At 42.5% G+C, this 20,951-nt stretch overlaps 1 protein-coding gene across 1 annotated transcript; it reads right to left on the bottom strand.

Annotated features, from left to right (window-relative positions):
* Window positions 1-2,736: 2,736 nt before the first annotated feature.
* On the bottom strand, window positions 2,737-20,614 carry LOC120050458 (glycophorin-C-like). The gene is made up of 5 exons (XM_038997046.1): window positions 20,511-20,614; window positions 19,966-20,118; window positions 7,464-7,520; window positions 3,813-3,860; window positions 2,737-3,155 (listed from the first exon to the last, which is right to left on the bottom strand). The coding sequence occupies exons 2-5, from the start codon at window positions 20,099-20,101 to the stop codon at window positions 2,977-2,979; spliced, it is 420 nt and encodes a 139-aa protein (XP_038852974.1). The 5' UTR covers window positions 20,102-20,118; window positions 20,511-20,614; the 3' UTR covers window positions 2,737-2,976.
* Window positions 20,615-20,951: the final 337 nt, after the last annotated feature.

Genomic DNA, 20,951 nt, shown 5'->3' with positions numbered 1-20,951 from the left:
TTCCCAGAGGCACAATGGTTTTTTGCAAAGTGTGCTGGCTCAGCTCTGCAGGAACGTTTCTGGGGTTGTTCGAATTGCATTAAACCCACATGTCGCTGCCTGGCGCTACTCAAGGATTCAGAACTGCCCTTCAGCAGCCTCGGGCAGTGCATCGCTCTATACTAGCTTGATGAATATAGAAAACACAAAATCCTCTATAAGCTTCTAAATCTCATTAACACACACTATTGAAGTGCAAACATTTGCCCCTGTATCTTGGTTTCCTGAACCCAGATGTTGTGTTGAATAATCCGATTTTTCTACTGGGTATACAAGGTAACTCTTAATTGGGAAAAAAGTTTGGCTGATTTAATCCATGACTGTGCAAATGTATCAAATGTGTAGCTTGATACATACCCACACCTAATCGAATGGCATTTTCAGGTGATAAAACAACAGACATGCATTATCTTCAACATAAACTTGACCACATTTAGTCACCGATAGAGTATTTTGGGATGTCAATACTTTGAGCATACACTACCGTTCAAAAGTTTGGGGTCACTTAGAATTTCCTTGTTTTTGAAAGAAAAGCAAAACAAATTGTCCATTAAAATAAAATCAAACTGATCAGAAATACAGTGCAGACATTGTTAATGTTGTAAATGACTATTGTAGCTGGAAACGGCATATTTTTTATGGAATATCTACATAGGCGTACAGAGGCCCATTATCAGCAACCATCACTCCCGTGTTCCAATGGCACGTTATGTTAGCTAATCCAAGTTTCTCATTTTAAAAGGCTAATTGATCATTAGAAAACTATTTAGCAATTATGTTTGCACAGCTGAAAACTGTTGTTCTGATAAAGAAGCACTACAACTGGCTTTCTTTAGACTAGTTGAATATCTGGAGCATCAGCATTTGTGGGTTTGACTACAGGCTCAAAATGTCCGTAAAAAAAATAACTTTCTTCTGAAACTCGTCAGACTATTCTTGTTCTGAGAAATGATGGCTATTACATGCGAGAAATTGCCAAGAAACTAAAGATCTCGTACAACACTGTGTACTACTCCCTTCACAGAACAGTGCAAACTGTCTCTAACCAGAATAGAAAGAGGAGTGGGAGGCCTGGTGCACAACTGAGCAACATCAACAGTGATGAGGCAAATTCCATGCTGGCCTTCTAGACAGAGTTCCTCTGTCCAGTGTCTGTGTTCTTTTGCCCATCTTAATCTTTTATTTTTATTGGCCAGTCTGAGATATGGCTTTTTCTTTGCAACTCGGCCTAGAAGGCCAGCATCCCGGAGTCGCCTCTTCACTGTTGATGTTGAGGCTGGTGTTTTGCGGGTACTATTTAATGAAGCTACCAGTTGAGGACTTGTGAGGCGTTTGTTTCTCAAACTAGACACTCTAATGTTACATAGGTATTCAGAACCTTTGTTATGAGACTCGAAATTGAGCTCAGGTGCATCCTGTTTCCACTGATCATCCTTGATATGTTTCTACAACTTGATTGGAGTCCACCTGTGATACATTCAATTGATTTGACATTATCTGTAAAGGCACACACCTGTCTATAGTTGTCTATAGACTGTCTATAGACAGTGCTTTTCCGAGCATAAACCAAGCCATGAGGTTTAAGGAATTGTCCATAGAATTCCGAGATTGTGGATTGTGTCGTGGCACAGATCTGGGAAAGGGTACCAAAACATTTCTGCAGCATTGAAGGTCCCCAAGAACACAGTGGCTTCCATCATTCTTAAATGGAACAAGTTTGGAACCACCAAGACTCTTCCTAGAGCTAGTCGCCCGACCAAACTGAGCACTCGGGGAGAAGGGCTTTGGTCAGGGAGGTGACCAAGAACCCGATGGTCACTCTGACAGCGCTCCATAGTTGCTCTGTGGAGATGGGAGAACCTTCCAGAAGGACAATCATCTCTGCAGCACTCCACCAATCAGGCTTTTATGGTAGAGTGGCTCAGTAAAAGGCACATGACAGCTCGCTTGGAGCTTGCCCAATAAAAGCCCCTAAAGGACTCTCAGACCATGAGAAACAAGATTCTCTGGTCTGATGAAACCAAGATTGAACTCTTTGCCCTGAATACCAAGCGTCATGCCTGGAGTTAACCTGGCACCATCCCTACGATGAAGCATGATGGTGGCATGTTGTGGGGATTTTTTTTCAGTGGCAGGGTCTGGGAGACTAGTCAGGATCGTGGGAAAGTTGAACTGAGCAAAGTACAGAGAGATCATTGATGAAAACCTTTTCCAGAGCACTCAGGACCTTAGACTGGGGTGAAGGTTCACCTTCCAACAGGACAACGATCCTAAGCACACAGCCAAAACAATGCAGGAGTGGCTTTGGGACACGTCTCTGAATGTCCTTGAGTGGCCCAGCCAGAGCCCGAACTTGAACCTGAGATCTGAAAATAGCTGTGCAGCAGCTCTCCCCATCGAACATGACAGAGCTTGAGAGGATTTGTAGAGAAGAATGGGATAAACTCCCCAAATACAGGTGTGCCTAGCTTGTAGCGTCATACCCAAGAAGTCTCAAGGCTGTAATCACTGCCAAAGGTGCTTCAACAAAGTACTGAGTAAAGGATCTGAATACTTATGTTAATGTGATATTTCAGTATTTTTTTCTTAATACATTTGCAAAAATTTGTCATTATGAGATTTTGTGTAGATTGATGAGGGAAATAAAGCTGTAGAATAAGGCTGTAATTTGGCTGAAATAGCTAATCCACTAATTTGAAGGGGTGTCCACATACTTTTGCATATATAGTGTATATACTATATGGGCAATACAAAAATAAGTGATCTAATTATTTTGTCTCTTCGTAGCAAAATCTGCAGAGCTGAGATGGTTGTAGGCCCCATATAAATGTTGTCTTGAAATTAGATGACCGTCATAGGCATTTCCAATTCCATAGAAAATATTGGCCCTGGTTTAGAAACGGAAAAAATCCTGTTTCAAATGAAGTATTCTTCTTTCTATTCCTCCTTGTCCAAAATCTCTAGTTGAACCTGCTCGCTTTGAGAGTCACCGCCATAATTGTCGGCAGAATCACCACACTCGGCCTCGTTGGTGTGGTAAGTGCCCTTACGCTTGACAATGTAGCGCAGTACCAGCAACGCCAGGAGCAGCGCCAGGAGCAGCGCAAAAATGACTCCTGGGAAGGGAGAGAGACGAGTAGAAATTAGACTGACTGAGAGAGGAGAATGGTCTCTGAAAATATAGAGTACTCTTTTAAAGTGTAATATGTTTTATCATAAGACACGTTATCATAGTAGTAATCGTGAACTAGAACGTCAAAGCAACATTCTATTTTTATATTTTAGTTCATTGATTTTAGGTAGGTTGGGTCGGCAGGTAGCCTAGCGTTTAAGATGGTTGGGCCAGTAACCCGAAAGGTCGCTGGTTCGAATCCCTGAGCTGACCAGGTGAAAAATCTGCCGATGTGCCCTTGAGCGAGGCACTTCCTGTAAGTTTCTCTGGATAAGAGCACCTGCTAATTGACGTCAAATGTAAGTAACGTTCATGACATTTCTTTGATAGAGTAAAAATGGATGGCTGAACGTGGTTTCCTCAGCATGACAAGGGAAACTATAACAATTAGGTAGGTGAAACCAGAAGGGACTTTCCATTTACGTAATACTCATAGCATTGGTTCCATTCTCAGACTACAGAGAGAACAATAATGCTTCCACATCTGGATAACCATCTCTAAAGCTTAGGGGTTAGGCCCGGGTTAATGTAAAGCGCATCGTGACAACTGCTCATATAAAAAAAGGCTTTATAAATACATTGTGATTGATATATTTCTCACCTACGACGATGGCTTCAAAGGATCCATCATCTACGTTGGCGGCTCCCACTGCAATGACACCAGAACAGACAACACGATAATGACATTAGAGAGACAGAGCCTCGTAGTCAACACACAGACATGTACAGTACCTACTGTTTTATCATTACAGATTTCACCATACCTTCATTACACTAGCTTGTTTGATGCTTGCATGCATTGCTTATCTCTGTAGTTTGAATCTGGTTTAGACTATGCAGTACTGAAAGAGTTGTGTTTACAGTATATAATATAGGTTTGAGTGAAGCTATACTGTTTTTGAATTTAAAAAAAATTATAATTATTTATTACAAAAAACACAAGGAAGGGGTAACATTAAAGTATTAGAACATGAAGGACAAACAATACAGCATCAAGACACTATCAAACATGTATCAGTCTTTCCGCAACAGAGCCATCCTTGTGTGTCAGGGTGCGTGTGCATGATAGTGATATAAAATATATGTCATAGTTTCCTTTTTCATGATCACAATCTTGTGAAGCCCGAACCCTCCAAGATCCCCCCACAGTTCCCCAATAGCTGTCCCTCAACCATTCAAGACCCCTCCCACAGTCCACCCCCACAGGAATAAAAAAAATAAAAAATACAATTAATTCCATTCCCCACCCCCAAGAACCCCCAATGCAGCTAAACTGTTAACTTTAAGTATCCTATCTGTAACAAACGTCGTCGGGAGAAGGAGAAGAGGACCAAGGTGCAGTGTGGTAAGTGTCCATATTACTTTTAATAAATATGAAACACTTGAACAAAAACAACAAACAAACAGTTCTGCAAGGTGCAATACACGAAACAGAAAACAACTACCCACAAACACAGGTGGGAACAGGCTACCTAAGTATGGTTCTCAATCAGAGACAACGATTGACAGCTGCCTCTGATTGGGAACCATACCAGGCCAAACACATAGAAACGGACAACATAGAACAAAACATAGAATGCCCACTCCAACTCACGCCCTGACCAATCAAAATAGAGACATAAAAAGGATCTCTAAGGTCAGGGCGTGACACTATCTCCTGATTCTCCTGTGTCTGAAGCGTGGAGGCAGCTTGACGTACAAGTACACCCCCTGGACAGGACGCTAGTCTAGCGCAGGGCCTGTTGACTGAATGTTATTCTCTCACTAAAACAGTGACAGGTAGAAGGTGCCTTTCTACCTGACAAAAGAGGAAGGGAAACTAAATAAAGAGTGATGAAGGAGATGCTAAGTATAAGTTATTGCAATGGAACAGCTGTCCAATCCACCTTGACTTTAATCTAGCCGGGGGGGACACACACTCCAATCAGCTCAATGTGTGTCAGCTCAACCTATCTTACAGTTGTAACGGCTTTCGTTGGTGGAAGGAGAGGAGGACCAAAATGCAGCATGGTACGTATCCATAATATAATTTAAATTGAGAATGAATACAAAATACAAAAGAACAAGAGAATAAATGAAAACCGAAACAGTACCGTATGGTGCAAACACTAACACAGGCAACAATCATAGAAAAACAACATAGAATGCCCACCCCAACTCACGCTCTGACCAAACAAAAATAAAGACATAAAAAAGGAACTAAGGTCAGAACGTGATAACAGTGCAACGCACAAACACACACACTTCCCAGAACAACTTGCAGGTGTGTAGGGAAAAATGGCACACATTTCAAAAGTGCCAAGTAAAAAAAAAGAAGTGTGCTGGGACGCTTCAGTGTGTGGTTCTTCAGTACTTCATTAACGCTTAATTACCTGCTTCATCAGAGGAGTAAATCTATCATTAATGATTCATTAATCAATTTCGTAAAATGTGCAACCCCTTCCAAGGCTGCGTCACAAATGGCACCCTGTTCCCTTCATAGTGTACTACTTTTGACCATGGCCCCTGGTGCTCTGGTCAAAAAGTAGCACACTATATAGTGAATGTTGCACACACCAAGTCATTATCAAGATACATGTGCCGATAACCACCCTCCCTGTACAGGGGCACAAATGTAGTGGATGACATGACGGAGGTTGAGCTGAGAGTGGGAGGTTTCAGAAGACTAGCTACCCGGGGTGTAAGAGGGTAAGAGGTGTTAGTAGTGTGTGTGTCAGTACTGAGAGAATACATGTTTGAGCATGGAGAGAAGAGTTCACAGGCCTTATTAACTCTCACTGTTTGAGGTCAGAGACATGATGGTAATTGAGACTGAGGCATGTAGGCTTCAGGGAAAGGCTGCTCTCTCTGTCTGACACACACACACACACACACACACACACACACACACACACACACACACACACACACACACACACACACACACACACACACACACACACACACACACACACACACACACACACACACACACACACACACACACACACACACACAGGGAGAGACTGCTCGTGCTCGCTCTCTGTCTGTTCACACCCAGCTTTGTCATGTCCATATCCCCCTGCGTGTTCTTACAACATCTGTAGCCTAATTTGCATATCTCTCCCTTTTTATATTTATACATACACTACATGACCAAAAGTATGTGGACACCTGCTTGTCGAACATCTCATTCCAAAACAGTGCAAATGCTACAGCCTATGTAATGTATTTCCATACTGAAGCAATGCAAGTAGAACGATGTGGACTGCAAACATGTTCAATATATTTAACGAACTAGGCTATAACGGATTAGCATTCGAATTGGAGTTGATGACAAGACCGTAAACGTGAAGCAACCACATATTTTGCCATGGAGCACGGTGTTAGGGACCAACACTCTGGGGGTGTTAGTTTGTGAACACTGTCTCGGTGGATAACATATCATTTCTAAAAAAGTGCTACATTGAACACTGTGGGTGATAAAATTCTGATCTCAAATGTTCTATGTACATAAAACTACTTATTATAGTGAAGAAGGTAAACTGCAACCAAAAAGTAGGAAAAAACTGAAAAGTAGGGTAAGAATAAAAAGAGGCAAGTAGAAAATAGGGACATGTCAAAACAGGACAAAACAAGAGACGGACACACTGGACAGGACAGGACCGGACAAGACCAAGCAAGACTAGTGGATAAGCTGCTGGTTAGCATAGGGCTTTAACACTTTCTTAGAAATGATATGTGATCCCCCGAAATAGTGTTCACAAACTAACACCCATAGAGTGTTGGTCCCTGGTAGGAGGTGCCATTTTGATGTTGTCTGGGTCACTTTTTGGGCGATTGTTAATGAAATCAATAGGAAGTGTTGTTTGTCCTTGGACATAGAGGAAACACAGGGGACGTCATCATCAAAGTCATTTAGTATGCAGAGTGATGGGGATGCAGGAATGGTAATATGGAGGACGACTGAGGGAATGCTCAGAACTTTTTCCCCCCAGTAATTCTGAATGATGGGACAAAATCAGAATGCGTGGAGGTGAGTGTCAGGAAATAATTTTTTGGCAGACTGGACACAGAGGTGAATCGACAAGCCCCATCAGGGACAGAGTTCTAAAGAAATAGGGAAATATGAATGAAAGTGCAATGTTGGCAATATATTTGTCCATCACTGTAGGTATCTTCACACTTTGGTGTAGACAACGTGTTGGCATTTCTCTCTCTCCCCCTTCTGTCTGCATCAATGTGTGATTTCTGAAGACATTAATGTACTTACCTAAAAAAGCAGCTGAGGTTGTTTCAGTCATATCTGCAGATGTTGTTGTCAGAACTCCTGCGAAAGCAAGCACATAGTTAAAAGATACATTAGCTACAAACACAAAATACTGTACTGTTGAAGAGACGAAAGAAAGCCCCATTGCACTTTGCATAACCCCACCTGAACAACCCCAAATCCGGTGAATATGTTCTGTGGACCAATGAAAAATGTTCTGCGGACCAATGGGGTTGCTTTGGTGCTGGGGGCCTTGAATATGTGCAAGACAAGTCGTTGGCAGTAGTAGCCTAAAATCAGTTGGAATACCAGGTTTACATCATGCTTTCCTTTTTTGCCTTCAAGTTGACTTGTTTTGAAAAACTGAATGGCATTATTTAGGATGCTTAATCTTTGGGAAAGGTGTGCCGCTAGCGGGACACCTCGACAACATCCGGTGAAATTGCAGAGTGCGAAATTCAAACTACAGTATTATAAATATTTAACTTTCATCAAATCACAAGTGTCATACATCAAAATAAAGCTTAACTTCTTGTTAATCCAGAAGCTGTGTCATATTTCAAAAAGGCTTTACGGCAAAAGCATACCATGCGATTATCTAAGGACAGCGCCCCGCATACAAACACATGAAAAACATATTTCAACCAGGCAGGTGCGACACGAAAGTCAGAAATAGCGATATATAAAATGCCTTACCTTTGATGATCTTCTTCTGTTGGCACTCCAAAAGGTCCCAGTTACATCACAAATGGTCCTTTTGTTCGATAATGTCCTTCTTTATATCCATAAAATCTCAGTTTAGCTGGCGCACTTCAGTCAATAATCCACCCAGTTTCCCTCCATCAAAATGCATACAAAATGAATCCCAAACGTTACTAATAAACTTTTCCAAACAAGTCAAACAACGTTTATAATCAAACCTTAGGTACCCTAATACGTAAATAAACAATACAATTTAAGACGGAGAATCGTTATTGTCTTTACCGGAGAAAAATACCAAAGAACGCGCTCTCATTCACGCGCTTGGAAACACTACAGCCAAAATGGGAGCCACCTAGAAAAACTACAATTTCTGGCTCATTTTTCCAAAAACCAGCATGAATCTCTTTCTTAAGACTGTTGACATCTAGTGGAAGCCCTAGGAACTGCAATCTGGGAGGACTTGGCCTTAAAATAAAAGTGATAGCCATTGAAAACAGTGGTAGGCTGAATTTTTTGTTGTTGAGGGGGATGGTTTGTCCTTGGGATTTTGCCTGCCATATCAGTTCTGTTATACTCACAGACATAAGTTTAACAGTTTTAGAAACTTTAGAGTGTTTTCTATCCAAATCTACCAATTGTATGCATATCCTAGCTTCTGGGCCTGAGTAACAGGCAGTTTACTTTGGGCACGCTTTTCATCCGGAAGTGAAAATACTGCCCCCATCGCAAACAAGTTGAGACAGAAGCTTATATTATACTAAATTAAATGAATTATTTGAACAACTGTACAGAAAGTGTGGTTTCACATAAAACTATTTTCTAAATAGTGTGCCTTCAATAGGATTTGACCCCATACCCTCAAGATCCTGAACATCCCATAGTTCCCTAATCTACCTGCTGAGCTACCAGTCTAGTAAAACTACATGTACAAAATCCTAACTATATTTGTAAGTACGGTGTACAGTAGAGGCCTATGTTTAACCATGCATTTCCATACTGAAGCAATGCAACTGTTTGAAAGCAGCTTGGAATCGAATAAAGCACCGAAACCACAACGAAATAAGTGGGATCTCGCATTTTGCAACACACGGTTTGAAAAAGCACACAATGAAACGAAGCTTCGGACGTAATTGATGACTTACTTCTGATAAAGTGCTACACGTGTGGGACTCTGCTGGTTCCCCTTGCTGCTGAGTTTCAGCATCCCAAATGGCTCGCTATTCTCTATATAGTGCCCAACTTTTGACCAGGGCCCATAGAGCTCTGGTCTCAAGTAGTGCACTAAATAGGTAATAGGGGGCCATTTGAGACACAGTATGCTGTATGCATGCCTCTTCTACTGTTTCTGTATACAAAACATCTGTTTCCCCAAGACAGAGCAGAACTCCGTCCACAGGATGTCCCCCCTGGGAGGGAACAAGTGGCACTGGAGCCCAACCACGGGGACTGAGCCGGTAGTTGGTGGCATGGCACAAAATAGACTACACAGCCCCACTGACTGACTGATACAAATATTTGTATGCGGACTAAATGTGCCTGAGAACAGAATCATTTCCCAAAAGGAGAGCTAATCGATTACCTGAATGCTGCCTGCACAGCTTTGAACTCTGCTGGTATATCCACGAGGCCAGGGCAAGGGCATCATATCTCCTATCTCCTCTGCCCCACAGCTTAATGTCAGGCTACATGATGATAGTGCTTTAGAAACAAGCATTGTTGCTGCTCTGGGATTATTTAGAATTAACATACAACCTGGAACCTAACACAATATTTTGGTTTCAGCCCTCATGTTGCGTTATTTATGTGTGCGGTAATAGTTTCCTGTTCATCGATAGTAACAAGATTGTCTCCTACTTCACTTTCCATGACCTTATTCAGAGTAAGATCAAAACAGTGGGGAGACTAAATACAGTGGGGAGACTAAATACAGTGGGGAGTTGTACGTGGCAATTGTAGTTCAATTCTAGTACAGTACAAACTGTTGTTGTTCTCGATTCAAACCTTGACCCAGTCTGCATCAGATTGTTATATTGAATATTTTCAAGACAATGCTGATGCAAATATGACATATAGGGGAGTATATTCTCTAGTATCACTACAATGGAAAGGTAGAGTACGAGCTTTGCTTTGATATTAGCTGGGTTCTTTTCACGAGGGCGTCCCAGATTCCCAAGTTAACTCCAGGCAGTCGGTTGGTCTTTTGATAAAGGGATGATGGCTGACTGTAACATTCCCCCATATATCCCTCTGATGTTTCCCCTCTCTCTGACCTCCCCTCAGCTGCCCAGGGGTATAGAGTGGTTGATAGGCCAGGCAGGGGCCAAAAATGACGGTAATTTACATTTATTTTGTTTTGAAGCAGCAGTCATTGGAGAGGAGGGTGAGATGAGATGGCTTTGTAGTGAGATCATTTGGGGCTCTGGCCCAGCGCTCTGTAGTTAATGAGGTACAGACAGAGAGCCTCATATGAAGGAGAGCGGTGTAATGTACTGTAAGTATGGGCTTCCTGGTGCTGCAGGGGCCATTCACTTATTGTTATGGCTTTAAGAGGTTGGAGAAGTATATTATTGCTTGGGGGGATATGGGCTAGAGGGCATCTGAGGGGTTGTTCAGCTAAGAAAATGTTCAGCTGATTAAAATAAGGACGTCTATGCATTCATGTGGGTGTCAGAGAAATGGAAAGAGCGAGAGAGATTTGCTGAAACAATAGTGGTTGCCATTTGGGAGTACTTCTCTATAAAAGTCAACGACACTATCTTAGACCCTTTCCCTAAACAATTTCCTACAGCATATTTAACCATTCTAAAGCAAATGTTCTCCCCACACCCAGTCCCGTACATGACGGCCACTTGGGCTTCGTCCGCACGCCAGGTGTTCTGGAGGAGGATTAGTGTAGAACTGGTCTCAACACACAGTCCCATCCTTTCCCCCTCAATGACATCATCCATGATGCAATAGTACAGTCAGAGCCCAGCTCAGTAAGTGGGCTAGGCTGTAGTATACTGTATGGCCTATGTATTTGTACTATATATGTATCACTTATGCTATAGTTACTCAATACTATCTGCCCTTCTGCTATGGTGACTGTCCCTATAATGACTGCCCCAAGGGCAGCAACATCAGTAGTGTCTGCCCTTCTGCCATGATGACTGTCCCTATAGTGACTGCCCCAAGGGTGACTGTCCCTATAGTGACTGCCCCAAGGGCAGCAACATCAATAGTATCTGCCCTTCTGCTACGGTGACTCTCCCTATAGTGACTGCCCCAAGGCCAGCAACATCAATAGTATCTGCCCTTCTGCTACGGGTGACTCTCCCTATAGTGACTGCCCCAAGGCCAGCAACATCAATAGTATCTGCCCTTCTGCTACGGTGACTCTCCCTATAGTGACTGCCCCAAGGCCAGCAACATCAATAGTATCTGCCCTTCTGCTACGGTGACTCTCCCTATAGTGACTGCCCCAAGGCCAGCAACATCAATAGTATCTGCCCTTCTGCTACGGGTGACTCTCCCTATAGTGACTGCCCCAAGGCCAGCAACATCAATAGTATCTGCCCTTCTGCTACGGTGACTCTCCCTATAGTGACTGCCCCAAGGCCAGCAACATCAATAGTATCTGCCCTTCTGCTACGGTGACTCTCCCTATAGTGACTGCCCCAAGGCCAGCAACATCAATAGTATCTGCCCTTCTGCTACGGGTGACTCTCCCTATAGTGACTGCCCCAAGGCCAGCAACATCAATAGTATCTTCCCTTCTGCTACGGTGACTCTCCCTATAGTGACTGCCCCAAGGCCAGCAACATCAATAGTATCTGCCCTTCTCATGAGAGAAGGTTGTTCAAACGATAAAGCGTTTAAAAGCATCACAATGGTCTGGCTATTGAATTTGGATCAACATAACGCCTATAACTTTTGTGAAGGCGCTACCTATAGGTGTGTGGCTGTTCCTTTATCAAGGCTACGACACTTACCGCAATCCATGTTCTGATAAAGATGGCAGCAGCTCGTTCTATCTCCTCCTATCTCCTCCTCCCCTAGCTTTATAAATGTATTTCTACTCTGATTTCCCAGCTGTCAAAGCAGCAGTTTGAGGCGAAGGCCGTGTCGCAGGCACTCTTCCAAGACCTGACTATGGTGCTGCTCTGAGCCAATGAGGTGACCTTGAGTTCCCTGCCTGGTCTACTGGGTCCAGGCCGTTTGACATGCCTGACAGATGCTTTATTTCCTCTCATTAACTTGTGAGAGGTGTGAAGAGAGAAAGAGAAGTGGGGAGAGAGAGAAACCCCGTTTATACCTGGTTCCAACTTGCGTCTCGTTGTCCTGATTCTGATTCTGCCCACATTTTTAGACAGGTGTAGATGATTAAACGATGCATTGGGATCTGATGGCGATCAGATCTTCCTGACCACCTCCGGAGGTAGTCAGACACGCATTATGTCTGAATTTCTTACCAGTGTAGACCGATCTCGATAGTGAAACCATTTCATGCATCACCATCCTGTCCTCTAGAATCATTGACAGGTGACACCATTGACTTATTGCATCAATATGTGTCTTAAAATGAATAAATATTGAAAGAATAACTGTCAAATAATTTGCATACAGGGAGGGGCCAGGATATCTGGTCACAATGCATTCACAGTTTACATGGATGAGAGACACATCTTACTACCATCTGTAGACGCAACGGCTACAATGTGGGCATAGTCAGAATGTGGATCAAATCAGGACAAAGGATGCATGTTAGAACCAGGTATAAACAAGGCTAGAGAGAGAGTGGAGAGGGGGGGGGGGGGGGGGGGGGGGGGGGATAGGGCGAGAAAGGAAACAGGTCTAATTTGAGGCAGTGGACCCAGACTTGACTCCTCAGGTTCAAACCTCAGTGAGTCATTGAGCTGGTGCAAGATTACAGGCAGGAAGGACTAATGAGACTGAATGATCATACTGAGATGTTTGAGTAGCCCTTTACATTTGTACATGTACACGATTGAAAATAGCAGATTTGGGCACTGATAAGCGCCTAAATTGGAACACAGTGTCTGTACAATAACATTCTATACATGATGTCGGAGCTCAGAGCTTCACAGCGCTGTATGGGTTTTGACTGATGAGCCTATGTTTTCCTATTGTGACGAAAATGTGCAGTGGAACACGCACCTGAATGCACTCATGATTCCTATCTATGCTCCCCAAAATGACGACTTCTCTGACTTGCCCTGTGTAAAGCGTAACACTGTGTGATCGTGTTTTATAACTTGGCAATAGAACAAGCTTTCAAATGATTCCCACCTGACCCAGATTGCGATTTATAATGGGCCTTTCTTGGATTGCGTAAACAACAAAAGTAATTGCGTGATGGTGGGGGATGCAGGGCTGAGTTCCAAACAAAACAAACGTGTGCTTGCTCTAGGCCGCTTGGAGACACCATTTAGTCCTCTCACTCTAACCCTTGTCATTTTTTTGTTGTCTTATGTTGCACCTACTCCACATTTTACAGGAATATTCTTATCATGTTACTGAATGTATCCAGAGTATTTTCAGATTTTGTTATCAACAAATGCGGCAAAAAGTACAGTAAATGTAAAATGCACATAAAATCAAAAGTGTAATGTTTGGATTCACTCTTGTCAGGTGAACTGTTGTGTCCTCATTTTTGGTCTAATAATTTCAAATAACGGCCTAGTACATCACCGGGGCCAAGCTTCCTGCCATCCAGGACCTATATACCAGGCGGTGTCAGAGGAAGGCCCTAAAAATTGTCATAGACTCCAGCCACCCTAGTCATAGATTTCTCTCCCTGCTACCGCACGGCTAGCGGTACCGGAGCACCAAGTCTAGGTCCAAGAGGCTCATAAATAGCTTCTACCCCCAAGCCATAAGACTCCTGAATAGCTAATCAAATGACTACCCAGACTATTTGCATTGCACCCCCCCCCCCCTGCTACGCTCTGTTATTATCTATGCATAGCCACTTTTAATAACTCTATCTACATGTACATATTGCCTCAATTACCTCGACACCGGTGCCCCGCACATTGACATTGACTCTGTACCGGTACCCCCTGTTATTTACTGCTGCTCTTTAATTATTTGTTATTCTTATCTCTTACTTTTTTGGGGGGTATTTTCTTAAAACTGCATTGTTGGTTAAGGGCTTGTAAGTAAGCATTTCACTGTAAGGTCTATTGTACCTGTTGTATTCGGCACATGTGACAAATACAATTTGATTTGATTTGAAAATCTCCAAGCTGTTCGCTTTAAATTGCTACCATGCTTATGCAGATGCTTTCTTCTGTAAGACCTATCCATATAGGCCAAGTCCCACGAGTGTAAAGGGTTAATTAACTCAGAATGGTAACATAAAATAGTGAGATTTTTTGACAGGAAGGCAAGTTAGGATCCACATACCACGGTGGTAGCGGATGTGGAATTTATCATGTATTTTATATATTATTTTAAACCTGTTGTCCTTTTTTCTTTTTACTTCAGTTAGTTAGAACACAATTGGTTGCAAAAAAGTTATACTTGTCTTCAGTCCATTAGCTTGATGAATGTAAACTATGTTTTAATAGCTGATGTTCAGTACTGCTCTCTCGGGAACAACATAACTTAGTTTTAGACACATTTGTAGCATCTTAAGTCAACAGGAAACAGATGCATAAAGGATATAGCGGATAGTCACACACCTGCTAATCAACATCTGATTGTCTCACCTCAATGAACTCTCCCTCACAAAAAATACAAAATTACTGCATTACAATTCTACTCTAACCAGTGAGTGCATTCTAGAATGATCTCTTTGCTTCTTCACTGTCTCCCAAGGCTGTTATGACAGTCCAAAGCATGCTGCGTCCCTTTGGTATTCAGGTAGTATTGCCTTCCTCTCAGACAGCATCACGTTGAGCCTGTCATATTGGCTCGTCAACAACAACGACAGTACAGAGTCACTTCGATGCAGACATACACGGATTACGTCACTGAAGAGGGGAGAGAGCTAAGGGTTTCACTCGGTCACTTTGGCTGGTGTGACATGCTGTGTTGGATGGCACTGTGATAGCTGTTCTTTATCAAACAAACCGAGGGGAATATGAGGGGAGAAGATTCTCAGAGGAATGTTTTCATGTACGTGATGTACGTCAGTGAGAGAAAGTGACTCTCTCCTTGTTGTAAGATAATCTCTTCATAACACTGTGTTTAAAATGACAAAGCTTCGTCAGTTGCTTGTTCACAATTCAGTTCAAATGTGGTCTAAAATTGTTCCAAAGATTTCACGAGAGAAACAGAAAGACATATTTGTTTATTTTTAAAACTGTCTCGCAATATTTTTCCTACCCTTTATAAAACAAGGAGAGCACAATTACCTCTGGTCCTTCAGTACCCCCACCAGTACATATTTTTGTTATGGCCCCTGGACAAGCACACCTGATTCTACTTGTCAACTAATCATCAAGCCCTTGACAAGCCCTTGAATCAGGGGCTACACCAAAAATCTGTGCTGTTGGGGGGACTCAAGGACCGGAGTTGGGGAACACTGGTTTAATTGGGAGACTGTTACTTTCTTGGGAAATCTTTGGAACAATTTTAGACCACATTTGAATTGGTAGGGCGGAAGATAGCCTAGCGGGTAAGAGCAGCGGTTAAGCCTAGCGGTTAAGAGCCAGTAACTTGAATAGATTAACAAATATATTTATCATATACAGTGGCAATAAAAAAGTATGTGAACCCTTTGGAACTACCTGGATTTCTGCATAAATTGGTCATAAAATTGATCAGATCTTCATCTAGGCCACAACAATAGACAGACACAGTCTGCTTAAACTAATAACACACAAACAATTATACGTGTTTATGTCTTTATTGAACACACCGTTTAAACATTCACAGTGCAGGGTGGAAAAAGTATGTGAACCCTTGGATTTAATAACTGGCTGACCCTCCTTTGGCAGCAATAAGTATCAACCAAACGTTTTCTGTAGTTGCGGATCAGACTTGCATAACGGTCTGGAGGAATTCTGGACCATTCCTCTTTATAAAACTCTTTCAGTTCAGCAATATTCTTGGGATGTCTGGTGTGAACCGCTCTCTTGAGGTAATGCCATAGCATCTCAATCAGGTTGAGGTCAGGATTCTGACTGGGCCACTCCAGAAGGCGTATTTTCTTCTTCTGAAGCCATTCTGTTGTTGATTTACTTCTGTGTTTTGGGTCGTTGTCCTGTTGCATCACCCAACTTCTGTTGAGCTTCAATTGGCAGACATTCTCCTGCAAAATGTCTTGATAAACTTGGGAATTCATTTTCCCCTCGATGATAGCAAGCTGTCCAGGCCCTGAGGCAGCAAAGCAGTCCCACACGATGATGCTCCCTCCACCATACTTTACAGTTGGGATGAGGTTTTGATGTTGGTGTGCTGTGCCTTTTTTCTCCACACATGATGTTGTGTGTTCCTTCCACACAACTCAATTGTAGTTTCATCTGTCCACAGAATATTTTGCCAGTAGCTCAGTGGAATATCAAAGTGCACTTTTGCAAACTTCAGACAAGCAGCAATGTTTTTTTTGGACAGCAGTGTCTTCTTCTGTGGTGTCCTCCCATGAACACCATTCTTGTTTAGTGTTTTACGTATTGTAGACTCGTCAGAGATGTTAGCATGTCCCAGAGATTTCTGTAAGTCTTTAGCTGACACTCTAGGATTCTTCTTGACCTCATTGAGAATTGTGTGTTCTCTTGCAGTCATCTTTGCAGGACGGCCACTCCTAGGGAGAGTAGCAACAGTGCTGAACTTTCTTCATTTATAGACAGTTTGTCTTACCGTGGACTGATGAACATCAAAGCTTTTAGGGATACTTTTGTAACCCTTTCCGGCTTTATGCAAGTCAACAATTCTTAATCTTAGGTCTTATATATATATCATGCAAGTTCTGCGCCAATACACATGTAGGATCTTAATTTGAGTCAGTTTGCTACAGCAGGAAAAGGATCCTGCATGAAATTATAATTAATGGAGGAGATGGAGACCTGCACACTGTCTGAAAAAAGGAATACATCCAATACTGAGGCTTTAATGCAAAATAAAGATTTCATGTCATTTAGTGGACACTCTTATCCAGAGCGACTCAGAGGAACAATTATTGCTAAGTGCTTTGCTCAAGGGCACATTGTAAGATTGTTCACCTAGTCGGCTTTGGGATTCAGACCAGAAACCTTTCAATTACTGGCCCAACCCTCTTAATCGCTAGTCCACATGCCACACAGAAAGCTGTTCATTTGAACATCATGGTTTCTTTAAAAAAATCATAGTAGCAATAATTTAGGATATTTCTCTGTTCGCTTTTGTATACAATGTAGATCATGCATTCTATTGTACTAGGTACTGACTACAGATTTTCTGATGAATTTTCTTGCTTGATCATGTGACATGTAATTATCCTTGAAATTTAAACAGGTGTGTGTGCCGACCATTTATACTGAGGTTGGCCTGAGGCCGAAACTTCTGTTTAGATATTTTGGGCACAATGATGTTCAAATTAGCATCTTTATTTTGCATTCAAGCCTCAGTTTTGGATCTCCATCTCCTCCAGTATTCTTATTTGAACGCCTACGCACCTGGAACCAACAAGATTTAGTAGTAACCTTTAAAGAGCGCAGACGGCCTCCTATCATTTAAATATCATAATTAATGGACATTTTTGTAGGGGTTGATCCATTTTTCGTAATGGAAAATCACGTATGAAATTTCAGTGGAAATTACAAGCTTCGGAAGCCTTTTAAACCTTCTGTAAAAAACACAAAATGTTTGCCCTATCCATATAGGCCAATTCCCAAAATAATTGGCCTATATACTTAATACTACTATTTAAGTATAATAAACACTAAACGTTTTACATTTCCTGCATTGCAAGGAAGTTGCAAGGAACCCTGCAAAAGGGTGGTCAAATTAAGATCCAACATCTGTATTTATCCACACGGTTGTCAGATGCTCATTTTATTTTCAGAGTATGTGAGGGTGCTCTTTTGTGTGTGCGTGTGTGTGTGTGTGTGTGTGTGTGTGTGTGTGAGTGAGAGTGTGAAATTGAGCTGCTACCAGTCAGCCTGTCCTTATCACTAGAGCAGGACCTGTGGTGCTAGAGGTGTTCTTACCCAGACTCCTCTCTGGGTTTGCAGCTGGCTGATAAACAGACACTCCCTATAATCTGCAGATCCATAGGGTGATACTCCCTTCTAACCTTCTCTGGAGACTCTCTCTCTCTCGTACCATCTTCACTGTTTCAAAGCCATATTTTCTTCCTGAGGAAGACATTTCCTGTTGTCTAGAGTTCTCTTCTCCTTTTCCTGTTTCCATTATCTTACTCCTCTACCTCTCATACACTCAAACTGTCACAACTTCCGCCGAAGTCGGTCGCTCTCCTTGTTCGGGCGGCGTTCGGCGGTCGATGTCACCGGTCTTCTAGCCATCGCCGATCCACCTTTCATTTTCCATTTGTTTTGTCTTGTCTTCCCACACACCTGGTTTCAATACCATCATTACATGTTGTGTATTTAACCCTCTGTTCCCCCCATGTCCTTGTCCGGAATTGTTTATTGTAGTGCTTGTGCACGTTATGCTGGTGTGTACGGGTTTTGTTTACCCATTGATTTATTGTTCTGTTTACGGTGGTTTTGTTTATTAAACTGCACCGTTGTAAATCAGTTTTTTCTCTCCTGCGCCTGACTTCTCTGTCGCCAGTACGCACCCCCTACACAAACTATAATTCAATAACCTGTACGCAGTTGATTAATACAAAAGACTTCCACGGGGTATTTGGTAGCATTCTTTATCATGTGATGAAATATTCCCAGTGAGATTGATCACAGTAGCCATATCTGTTACGACTTCCGCCGAAGTCGGTTCCTCTCCTTGTTCGGGCGGTGTTCGGCGGTCGACGTCACTGACCTTCTAGCCATCACTGATCCATTTTTCATTTTCCATTGGTTTTGTCTTGTCTTCCTTCACACCTGGTTCCAATCCCATCAATTACATGTTGTGTATTTAACCCTCTGTTTCCCCTCATGTCCTTGTCGGAGATTGTTTGATTGTATGTGATTGTGCTAGTATATGTTGGTGTGCGACGGGTTTTGTACCCACTTTTGTTATTTTATATATATTGGTTTTTGGAGTTTGGTCAACACTTATTAAACGACTCCGTTTATACCAAGTTCGTTCTCCTGCGCCTGATTTCCCTGCCACCAACACGCACCCATTACAATATCATTCATATGCATGGTCTGTCTTCTCATTTGGGGGTGTTCCTCTCCCCATATAGAGGACCATCTCTAGGGCAACCTCCAACCTCCTCAGTCACCTGCTCTGGGCTCTGAACCTTTAACAGTATTGGCGTACATTCTGTGTGCATCCCAAATGGTACCTGATTCCCTTTGCAGTGCACTACTTTTGACCAAGGCCCATAGGGCTCTGGTCAACAGTAGTGCACTATATAGGGAATAGGGTGCCATTTGGGATGCACACAGAACAATGTGGCATTTAATTAATATACCTGTATTTCCTAATGGGTTTGCATAGAACGTGCATAAAACATTACTTAGGAGGATAGTAGTAGGATTGCGCGGGATCCTTTTTATCTACATAACAATTTGTTTTAGGTTTTGTCCAAGAGGATACAAGCCTTTGGATTAGTTTTGTCTTCACAGCTGGTCCAAGCCAAGTTTGTCCTCTCTTGTCTAGTCCAGCACTTCCCTAAATACCACTGGAGAGTACTACCTCGTAGGTCTATGGTTGTATCACGTGTAGAAGAATATGGTACACTTACCAGCTCTGAAGGGTTGTGTGAAGTATTCTGGGACATTCTGTGTGACCAGACGGGTGACGACCTCAATGATTCCTTGTTCGAATGTTTCTGCCGATGTCATGGGTATTGCCGGACCTGCTGTGGTTGATGCTTTCATGATGATGTCAGTCAATACTGGATTTACAGAATGCAGAGAAATAGTGAATGTGTTATTTCTGAAATTAAACATAGCCATCTCCCCTTTTACATGTACAATATTTCAGGTGGTTAAGTATTTTATAGCAGTTAACAGAGTGGAGATTTTCTCATACAGTCAAAGTGGGCATTTCACTATTCAAAACCACACAAATGACACCAATGACTACATGCATTATCAGGATTATTCCTCAATCTGAAAATCACTGATATGACAGAATTAATCCAGATGTTAAGGACGTCGGCTTGAAGCTCTCGTCACTTTTTCTCTCTGTCCTTCTCACAGTGCAACTTGTCTACAAAGTCTATCATAGAACGACAATACAAATTCCTTAATAGAAACGATGACAGTCAAGAAATGCAGAACTCACCAATTCCAAGTCAAGCAATACGTTTTCCTTTAACTCCCTTTCCTTGATGAATTTGTGCAACTGTTTTGCTGTTAAGTTGACAGTATTGTTAAGTTGGAGTTGTTTTTTTTCTCTCTCCCTTGAATGGGTGTGGGCCACATCTGTTGCTCTGTGAGCTGATCTGCTAATTCCCCTGGTAGACATGGTCTCTTACGTAGCCACGAGTTAAGCATGCAGGCCCCTCCCTTTTACAAATGGGCCACAGCTGCTGAGTGATTGTCTCACACAATAGAACTGGCTGGGATAGGGTTATGGATAGGGCTAGGGGATAGGGGATAGGGAGGAGTGGAGGCACACACAGGAAGCCTGGGACCTACTATAGTGTAGAGTGATAGTGTCACACGGATAGAGTTCTGGGATAGAGTGAGGGCTAGGGTTATGGAGGGGAGGGAGGGAGAAAGA

Source organism: Salvelinus namaycush, chromosome 7 (genome assembly GCF_016432855.1).
Source record: "Salvelinus namaycush isolate Seneca chromosome 7, SaNama_1.0, whole genome shotgun sequence".
In the NCBI taxonomy this organism is placed as follows: domain Eukaryota; kingdom Metazoa; phylum Chordata; class Actinopteri; order Salmoniformes; family Salmonidae; genus Salvelinus; species Salvelinus namaycush.
The sequence above is the reverse complement of the archived record's forward strand: the minus strand, read 5'-3'. Positions and strand labels throughout refer to the sequence as shown.

Coding starts and splice junctions, on each gene's coding strand:
- LOC120050458 (XM_038997046.1), bottom strand. CDS start 20,101: ATGAAAGCATCAACCACAGCAGGTCCGGCAATACCCATGACATCGGCA. Junction 3,861..7,463: donor AACCTCAGCTGCTTTTTTAG/GTAAGTACATTA, acceptor GTGTCATTGCAG/TGGGAGCCGCCAACGTAGAT. Junction 3,156..3,812: donor CTTTGAAGCCATCGTCGTAG/GTGAGAAATATA, acceptor CTCCCTTCCCAG/GAGTCATTTTTGCGCTGCTC.